General features: G+C 36.7%; 1 protein-coding gene across 1 annotated transcript in view; it reads left to right on the forward strand.

Moving 5' to 3' along the window:
* Positions 1 to 10971, forward strand: part of LOC105530243 (contactin-associated protein-like 2) — a gene marked incomplete at its 5' end in the record, with an annotated part of 1172010 nt that overhangs the window by 493774 nt on the left and 667265 nt on the right. The window contains one exon of the mRNA XM_011967648.1: positions 7230 to 7336. Coding sequence (XP_011823038.1) covers positions 7230 to 7336 — 107 coding nt within the window. The remainder of the gene's footprint in view (positions 1 to 7229; positions 7337 to 10971) is intronic.

Here is a 10971-nt window from a genome sequence, read left to right on the forward strand (position 1 = left end):
TTCAAGCGATTCTCCCGCCTCAGCCTCCCAAGTAGCTGGGACTACAGGCACCCGTCACCACAGCCAGCTAATTTTTGTATTTTTAGTACAGACGAGGTTTCACCATGTTGGTCAGACTGGTCTTGAACTCCTGACCTCAGGTGATCCATCTGCCTTGGCCTCCCAAAGTGCTGTGATTACAGGTGTGAGCCACGGCACCTGGCCTATTTGTTGTTATAATAAAGACCCAAAATAACAGTGGTTTGAAACATCCAGAATTCTATTTCCCTCTCATGAAAATCTTTGGGTAGGTGGCCCAGGGCTGACATGCTATCCAAAGCTCAGATGACGTAGATATTTTCCTTTTATTCTGAGATGTCTTCTTCAGTTCTCACTATCACAGGTTCATTTCTGGAAGGAGGTTGGGAAGGACAAAAAAAAAAGAGAAATACTACATATCCTTCCCTCTAGGGGCTTCACCCAGACATTGCCCATGGCACTTCCATTGCCTTCAACTTAGTCACAGGGCCACGTAACTTAAAGCCTGGAAAATATTGTCTGTGACTGGTAGTGGTTCTATGTCAAGATGTAAATTCTATTGCTATAGAAGAGGATTGTAAATTTTGCAGAAGAGTGTGCAACAGCTTAATGACTTTGTTAAGAAGCCTGGCTCTTTCCTTTTTGTTCCTTGGAGACTGAAATAGCATCCCCTTCCAAAAGGCACCGGCCACAGGAAGGAGGCTGGATACCTGAGCAAGAGCAAGGTGATGACAGGAAGAAAGGGGAAAGGGCCACGGCGTGGGCACCCACAACTATCTGCTGTGATCTTCATTCCTGTGTGCAAACTTTCTTCTCTAGCCAAACTCACTGATTCATTACTTCACAACCACATTCTGTGCTTAACTAAACGTGCGGGCCCTTGCCTTCCCTCCATGTAGAGGGGGATTCCTCCTCCTTCCAGGCTACCCAAGTCTAAACTTTCTTTCAAAGATCTGTTATTCCATAAAACTTCTGTACATACATAAAACAGTGGCCTATGATCTTCATTCTGTACCAATATTTCTCATATCTGGCATATATATATATATATATAACTCACTTGCTAATTATGTTTGCATGAATAAATACAATTTCTTGAGAACGAAACTTCCCTTATTTGTTTTAGAGTGTCTTACATGGAGCAGGCAACTGACTGATTTAAAGGAACTTAGGGTTATTTATTTAGGTTTAATACAGTTCAACCTGGAGACAGATGAACAGACAGATGGTTTTGCAGATTCTTCTCCTGTGAGCCAGCAATCTTTCAAAATACATTTTATTTACAAAACAATGAGGAATATATGGTAAAAGTAGAGCTCTAAGTAAATTAGCAAAATGAGATAAAGTGAACTCTAGTTCATTATAATAAAAAAGGTTTAAAAGGCAGAAAACCCAAGTTAAGTTGCTTTTCTCATCATAGCAAAATAATGATCAATAGATGTAGACCAAATAGGCTTGATTTTTTTTAATGAAAAGTTTGGGCATAATGTTGGAGGTACAGTAAATATCTTAGCATTTAAATATTTCTATAAATAAACGCTTGATGAAGGACCTCCACCAACATTACATTAGCATTTCTAGTTTTACCACTATAATGTTATGTAGTAATAAAATATTAAATTAGTTGCGGGAATTGTGATCACTTTTCTATATAATTTCTATTTGAATAAAATAAATAGAAGGCAGAATAAAATAAATAGAAGACACTCCATAGAGAATATCCCTTCAACTGAAATCAAAATCTAATTAGTATAGAAAGAAAAGTACTCAAATATTGTTGAGATCAAGATAGAAGGTAATGCAGCAGAAACGCTATGATTATGGAAACAGCTCTGAGAGTCAGGAGTGTGAAAAATAGTAGTCAAGGAAGCAAGCATTCTAAATATATTTCTTGTCTTAATAAGCAAAAATAAAATTTCATGCTGAGATGAAGGGAAAAACTCATAAATTAAGAAGGCAATTTATACTGGAATAATAACTTATAAATTGTTTTAAATAATGGTCTAATCATTTACAAAAATAAGCTATCAGTAACCTAGAAGCAGTCTTTTCTAAAGTTTAGAACAAGGCATATTTAATGTCCAGGTGTAAAACTGGCATTAGTCTAAAAGCAAATTAAATATTCTAGCACTGTTATTTGTATGTGATGTAAGCACGGGGAACGTCTTAGCTGACCGTGGGATTAAGAATGCTGAACTTGATTTTACGAAGAAATGAAACTGCCTTTATAGTCAGTGATCACTTTCTCTGAATTATATGAAGTCTACAATCAGGTGCAGAAATGATTTAATTTGCCAAATGAGATTACAAAGATTATTATATGTCACTCTGAGTGAATCAGGTTAAAACATAGTAGGAAGACCTATGGAAAAGTAGTCTTAGGAGAAATGACTGAATAGATCATGTTAACCCTGGCTGCAGGCTGTCTTCCCTCCTTGTGCTCCCTTCCTGGGCTCTTTCTCCTCCTACTCAGCACCTGCATTCTCCTTTGAGCCCCCGCTGCAGAGAAGTGTGATGCTCTAGAGCCTTGTTATTCCAAGCGTGGTTCTCTGACCGACCACATGTACATCACCTGGGACCTTGTTAGGATTTCAGAATTCCAGACTCCAATTCTGACTGCAAGAATCAGAATCGTTAAGATTTTCAAGAGATTCCTATCCACACAAAGGTTTGAGAAACCCTACTTTTGAGTCCCAAAGATTCTGTGTATACAGAACAGCAAGTTACTCTGATACACGTGGCACTGTTAATTGCTGTTTGGTACCACCAGAACACATGTCCATGTGCATTTCTGGAGTCATGGTGCTATGACTATGGTTTTCATGTCAGGTTTTACAAAACCAAATATGGTTTTGAAGGTAACACAAAGATTTGATTTCATTTTATTTTAAAATGTCTATTTTAACTTTAAACACTGTAGATAAAAAACCTTCAAGCTGCGTTGATGATTAGCAAGACATTACAGTTATGCTGTCAGGCTAACATTTTTTGGATTTGAAATAAAATTTCTCCCACTATCCCTGCTTAATTAAATAATATCCATTTACTACAAAGTAAGCTACTACAAACAAACAAATCTGGAGTTTCTTCTGTTTGTGAATCCCAAATTTCCCAATGCTTTGTATTTAAAATCAAGTTCAGAAATAAAAGAGATGCTATGGGTAAAATAAAAGTGCAACTGTCATCCATAGCCCTGGATTGAATTGTGACATCCATCTAAGCAGCCACTCTCTGTCCATGTTGATTTATTTTGCTTTAAGTAATTGCAGCCCATTTGACCTTCCAAAATATAGCTTTCGTTTGTTTTATAAGTATTGAAGTCTAAATGCATTTTATATCAATAAAATGCATTTTGATTCTAAAGCATTTTGAAAGCTGGAACTAAAAGTATAAGTTCGACGGAGAAGGCAGGGCTGTCTGGAACCCGAGTTAATTGGATGCATCACTTCTTCTGGAATCCCTTGATCGCAAGAAATTGACACCTGCCAACTTCTCCCCTGTACCTTCCTGATCCCGGTCAAGTCATTCTCAAGTAGAAGCAGTCGAGTCATTTTGATTTATTTTTTATGTGAATCAAACTTCCAAGCTAGGACACACCATGAAACAAATTACACATTCCTTGTGGCTACTAAAAAAATTAGTTTATTAGCGTAAGAATCTGGATTTGAGAATAAAATCATAGATACAAACAATCTATATTTCTCACAGTAAAAGAGATATTCTGAAATTACTTCAGTTTCTTGGTGGTGTAACGTTCTAGTATTGCATTCATCCGTTCTTTCAGTCAACATGTCAATAGGTGGTTACTGAGCGTGTACCTAGTTACATAAAGAATTGTAAGATAAAACCCCCTAATTGTAGGACTCTCAGTTCAGAAGAGACAGGTGCTCAACAAACCATTGCTAAGCAATGCAATAATAGTGTATTGGACATAGGTTACTGATTCTGTGGAAATACAGAAGAAATAATAGGAAAGGGGCAGCTAGGTTAATTAGTATTTTGTTTTGCTTGGTAACTGGTCCTAACTTTTAAAAAAATATATATGGTGATAGGGTTTGCAATTATATCTGAACCAAGTTGGATAGAAAATAAAACATTTTCCACCATTAAGAATTAGAATACCCATAATCATCATAGGGAGAATGTCAATTTTAAAAATAAGAATCGGCCGGGGGCAGTGGCTCATGCCTGTAATCCCAGCACTCTGGGAGGCTGAGGTGGGTGAACACTTGAGGTCAGGAGTTCAACACCAGCCTGACCAACATGGTGAAACCCTGTCTCTAATAAAAACACAAAAATTAGCCAGGTGTCATGGTACACGCCTGTAATCCCAGCTACTTGGGAGGCTGAGGCAGGAGAATCATTTGAGCCTGGGAGGCAGAGGTTGCAGTGAGCCAAGATGGTGCCACTGCACTCCAGCCTGGGTGACAGAGCAAGACTCTGTCTCAAAAAAATAAATAAATAAATAAAATAAAAAATAACAACACAATGATAAGTCTAAGTAATCTAAAGATGATTTAAATTATATGGAAGGCTGTGCATAGGTTATATGCAAATACTACACCATTTTATAACAGGGACTTGAAAATGTGTGGATTCGGGTATCTATGGGGTGGGGGGGGGGTATGGAACAATCCCCCAATCCCCCCGCAGATACAGAGGGATGACTTGTGTTCATTCATCTCACTTGATGGATATATGCTTTTTGCATGCGTGTAAGAACACAGTAATCTTTTCTATCATCAAGATGATTTTCTACTTTGCCCATTATTTACACCACATTTAGTTTCCAGCCTGGTTTTCCTTTGCTACTCAGTACACTTCTGCACTACTTCCCCCAAATTAATTGATATAATGAGCTGATGTAAATTACTTTCAATATTAGGCTGAGCTAATATTAACCCACAATAATTTAGAAAGTAAATATACCATACAACACCATATATGTACTGAATTCCAAAATTAAGTATCAAGGATGTTTTAGTTTCATGTAATTTTGAAGTGTCTGGCCCATTGCTCCCTTCCATGATGTGGAGAACCACCTGCTCTGGATGTAAACACCTTCTGCTGTGTGTGTCCCCACGCCTCAGGGCCCGTACAGAATAGTGGCTATAGGAAAGGACCCTCACAACCCTGGACTGCCCACTACTTTCACTCTTCCACCTCCTTATCAGTGCTTTTCTCACCTCTTCTGCTAGGAACAATTTTCAACATTTTAATCATAAACATACAACTCTTCAGGCCCAGGTGAAATGTTTTGAACTTTATGAAGCCCTTTGTTCATCATCCACCTGTAACTCCTCTAGTATCCAAATTTCTATAGCATTTCATATACCTTTTATGACTCATCAAATTCTTCTGGGTTTGCGTTTTTCATGAATCAGATCCCCACCCACCTCCACTCAAATTTGGAGATGAAACATCTTCGTAGCCTTGATAACACTGAGCCCAAATTTTATAAAAAGTAAGTGCCTATTAAATTTAGGGTGAATTTTCCATCCCTCATGATAATTCAACAAGATGCTTTTGTTTATATTGTGTTTTTCCCCAAAGTTCTTCCTCTCATTTTCTTCTCTTATAGTCCTGTCCATTTATTGAGTCTCAACCTAAAAGCTTTCAATTGTGCCCAAAATGTACATGTGATTCCTCATGTGAAATCCCATAGTACTTTATTTGTCCCTGAATTATGCTGTTTTTCATTTCTTCGCTGCACTGTAGTTTTCATACATCCTGTATCTACTTCTATATGAACTATGAGCTCTTCTGCAAGGCTGTGAGTGCAGTCTTAGTCATCTTCTGTTTTCCATAGTTCTGTGCATACAACAAGTGCTCAATCCATGTTTGTTGCAGGAGTAAAAGTTTATAAGAAGTTGTGGAAGAACAGTACAGCTACTCAGAGCCAGGGGCTCCATGCCAAATGGAGCCAAGCCCTGCTACAGGTGGTTTTAGGCATGGCTAGTGGTCAGTTGAGAACAGGACTTGGAGAATGCTATTTCTGAGGCCAGCTCTATCGGATTTTGTAGCAGGGAACTGCTAGGGCATTATGATAAAGGGGTTGCTTGCTGGGTGGCTGTTTATCTGTCCTTTTCCTGTGACCCATGATTATAGATTCTGCTATTTTAATCTGGGAAAGTTTTCCTGTTTTTGACAGTTCCCTGTGAAAGTCTAGATGTCCTTTGTGAATACTGGTACATCATAATGAATACCTTTGTTATCTGTGAGCATCTTCAGCAGGATTATAACAAAAATCAGGTTGTGGGGTAGATGGAGAGGGGAATTGATGGGAGGGATGAGCGGATGGATGGAACCAGGAGAAAGGAAAGGGTTTGTGCCATTGAAACAGGGAGGTGTCAGGACAAATTTCAGCCTCTCAGTTTCTGAGGTACAGTCCAGCTGTGCCCTGGAGGCTGTGTTTCAGATACCTACAGCTTCCATTTATTGGCCCACTATTTTCTGCCTATTAATTGTCTATTAATACTTCATGAACATGATCTCCAAACCTTAAAATTACTTGTAAGATAGAATTATCCTATTTTTCAAAGGTGAAAACTAAGGTTCGGAAAGATTAAGTTACGTAGTTACAATTAGTCATCTTAATAAAAAGATATGGATTTGAAGAGAAAACCTGCATTTTTTTCCTCTGTATTATGCTTGCTGCGTCTTTAAGCAGGCTGCTTTAGTTATCCAGTGGGAAATAGGTGTTTGGAAGTTTTAGAAGTCTTTTCTTTCTAGGTTAGTATATTTTCATTGCTGTTATCATGACATTATTTCAAAAACTCAAATTGCTATGAAAAACTTGGCGATATCCCTCTTTAAATCAGTATTTGGCTTGATAAAGAATAGAATAAAACAAGAAATAAGACAACTTTTCTTCGATCTTTCACCAGGAGGGAATTTAGCTGCTGTCTTTGTTTTGGGGTAAAAGAAAAATGAAATGAATCTGTGATATTCAAGTAAATCCCTCAGTTGTTTGTTAGTATCTACTGTTTACTCAAAAAATGGGAAGCACCAGGCCTGTGATACATCATCTTTGTTGCGCTTGGCACCTTCCATCATGAATCATATTAATCTGCTTAAACTAACAAGGATTAATTGCCTTGGTAAGGCAACCTGGCATTGAAATGATATATTGCCCAGACAGCTTGGAATCTGGCCACTCATAAATCTCATTTGTTTGTTGGTTTATTTCTGTTTGTCTCTCTCTCTGACAGATGTGTGCCCAATCACTGCGAGCATGGTGGGAAGTGCTCGCAAACATGGGACAGCTTCAGATGCACTTGTGATGAGACAGGATACAGTGGGGCCACCTGCCACAACTGTGAGTGCCAGTTTATCTCACTTTAATCTTGTAATTGCATGAGAATCTCAAGTCTTGGGCTGTGCTTTGAAGCTCAGCAACCTGAATAATCCACGTAATACATCACTCGAATCTGAAAAACCAAGATTCCAATTGTCAGTTCTCCAAAAAAAAAAAAAAAAAAAACAAAACTATTCTACTTGTTAAAATATGTTCTCTGGTAAAATGAGTAAAAATGACTCAAAAAGAAGGACCAGCGTTTCCTCTGTTCCATAACCACGTAGTTGAGATTGGAAGGCCAAACTTAGGTTCGCTTCTCTGTGTCTAACTCACGTCTGCTGGGTCGACTGTTTGGGAAATTGTGTTAGTGTGATGTCTCTGACTGGACCCTCATCTATCAATTAATCAGAGAGGGAGACAGAGTGTAATTGGAACATTTAGTTTCTGGATGATGGCTGCTTCGTGCTTTAGCCCAACTGTTCGGCTACCTTTTTTTTTAGATCAAAGAAATGAGTCCGAAATGGAATATCTAAAAGCCAATGGATGTAAAATGAAAACATAAGAGGTAAAAATATTTTAAAATGGCAAAAATAAAAAGTAACATGCAAAAATGACTAGTATAACACAAATGTGCCTTGGTTTATATAACAACTTTATTCCAAAAGGTTAAATAAAAAATAAATTTTCGTACTTAAAACATTTAATGCTAACTCTTATAATATTAATTTTCCAATAATGCATCGCCATTTGCAAAACACTTTTGAAAACAAAGCACTTTTGAAAACAGATTTGGCATAAATCGTATAATTATGAGAAGAGAGTCAACTATTGGGTAGTGTGTGCATATGTATGTGCGTGTGGGGGTGTGTGTGTGTGTGTATGTGTAGGGAAGGAAGCACAAGAGAAAAAGAGAGATTCAAGCTTCTCTCAGTATGCCCAAACACTGAAACTCTGATATCTAAATCCTCCAATTATACAAACAGATTTCACTTTACTTTTAGGAAATAGTGACAAGCAAACTATCTCAGAGTAGAGCCCTGGGTATAGTAAAAATGTCATACAGCTCTCTAAGCCTTTCCATTGTGTTATTTGTAGTAAAGTGCAAGAAGAAATTGTGTTTTGAATGTATTGTAAAATGTTGACTTACAAAGTTGCACACGTTTATTTGTTTAGGTCAATATTCAAAAACAAGAGACAAAGGAAATCTTTACAAAACTAACAGTAGAAAGATGTCAAGAAGGTCAAAATAGATACTTATTAGATTCATTATCTGTGTTTACATATATGAAAGTATTTTAATGAGTAAAGAATAAAAATGATTGATATTGAAATTAATTCAAAGAAAAGAGTTATAACTAAAATTTTTCCTCACCAATCATATCAAAATATTAACCTGCAGTATGTGACATTTATTAAACATAATACGATGCTAGAATTATGTTGATGAAACTGGATACCTTCACTAGCGTAATTTGTATCGTATGTTATAAATACCATATTTAATTACAAGGGATCTTGTTCCTGAAATACGATAATGCTAACCAGTGGTCAAAAGCAAGAAATCGGTGGTGGCTGCAAGGATTTTCTATCTCAGTGATGGCTTTTATATTGAACTGAAAAGTAAGTTATTCTTTTTATATGGCTGTTTCTATCATTAAAATACACAGCAAAAAGGCAAAAAAAAATTTAAAATGTATGCTACTTGTTGAGTAGCTGAGGTTTGTTTTGTTTTTTAAGAGTAATGACTCCAAGGATTAGAAATGTCCTAAGTGTGTTTAGGTTTGGCACTAGTGACCAGCTTGAAAGATAAAACACGAAAACTGTCTTTTGTTCTGCTGCTCCTTCTTACTTGTTCCTTGCTCCATTTTGTTGGATCTTTAAAGGCAGAATCATTCTTTTTAATAATAAAAGCCTGATCTTTTGTTGTCTTCTCCAAATGAAGCCAAAATTTTGAATATCCAACCTATGCATAAATAGAGGTGAAAAGATCATACTGCATAATTCAAGAGAGGGTTGGCTGGTGACTATTTTCTTCTGAAAAATGTACATTGTAGCTTATTGAAGGCCATTTGCCTCCTAATAACCTGAAAGACTTGATACAGTCTTACTTACTGACATGGATTAGTCAAAAATCTCACACGGCACAAATGTAAGAAGATAAAATATTTGCCATTGAGTTTGACACAGAATGAACAATTCTACATTTTTACTAAACCAGTGACTACATTCATAGCAAGAAGATGGAAGTGCAAAGACCGCAGTCTCTGATGTGTGTGACGCTAGCTATAAAATCATCAGGCCGTGTGACTTTGTGGTCAATCGTTTGACTTCTCTTGCACTGTCTTTGACTGAAGTCTCCTGGCGTTCTAAAAGCCAGTGAGCTGAGATTTGCAGTTACTTATTCTATATTCTATGGATTTTAACTTTGTAAGTAATGTAAAATATTTTGCTTCATTATTTCCTGCAGAAGACCAAACATTCATCTTGAAAAGAAATCATGCTAATTATTTTAAATAGTATTTTTTAATTTGAAAAAGCAGCTAACTAAAATCTAAAGTTTAACATAACAGAACATTTGTTAGAGTTTCAAACATTACAGGCCACAGTATTTTAGCACACTTTCTACACCAGCCCGGGCTTGGTCAGGATGAGACAGCAGTGCTATGAGTGACCTGTGATCATCCAGGCTAGAAGTCCTAGTTCAAGATGGAACAGGGAAGCCTTTTTGCTTGATCACAGTGCCTTGTGTTGACTTTGATTCTACCATTTTCTTACTTGTACCCTAGGCCATTTAAATTATTTGAGCTTCAGTTTTCTCCTGTAGGAATAGATAATTAACAGTACTCACCTCATCAAGCCATTGTGAGATTAAATGAAATGATGCACGTAAGATGCTGAGAATAACTTTGGCATATGTGGTACTCAATAAATTTTTGTCATTTCATCACTTTCAGAGCAATTGTCCTTTTCCTTTGAGCTTCTATACCAATAATTGCCCAAATCACAAACCATGTCCCTTAATTTCATGTCACCATACATTGTTTGCTATCACTTTTATGGCAGATTTGGACTGCAGTGAATGACTGGTTTCCATAGTATTTTTCTGTAGAAGAATTCAAGAGCATTAAGATAAATCTGTATGCCTCCTAAACCTATGTCTCTTATATATACTATTAGTTCCTTGCGTGGAACTGCTCTAAAATTTCATTAGAATATCCTGAATAATATGAAAACTTTTGGCTAACTTAATGAATGCAAGAGGTCAAAGGATAGTATTTTAGTGTTTCACAAAAATAAGCAATGTTATCCTTGGAAATTTATTACATGTCAGATGTGCATTCTGACAGAAAATATTTTTGCAGATCTTCTTATTAAGGAAGAGATTTTCACATTGCCCAAATATATAGACTTCACGTTTCCAGGGGAAACGGGAGGAGATAAACTAGGTGACCTATATAATTCTTTTTTAACTTTAAAACCACGAGATTTTAAAAATCTGAAATACTAATAAGGAACGGGTCCTGACATTGCCAAATAAAGCAAAAGTAAAATTTTTTCTAGCCAATGTTAGAGAAAAAATTAAATGTACAAGGTAACAATTGTACATGCCATATGCTGGAGCATTTCCTCTGGGTTCATAAATGTGTAAACTGTAA

Source organism: Mandrillus leucophaeus, unplaced genomic scaffold (assembly GCF_000951045.1).
Source record: "Mandrillus leucophaeus isolate KB7577 unplaced genomic scaffold, Mleu.le_1.0 Scaffold808, whole genome shotgun sequence".
Taxonomy (NCBI): domain Eukaryota; kingdom Metazoa; phylum Chordata; class Mammalia; order Primates; family Cercopithecidae; genus Mandrillus; species Mandrillus leucophaeus.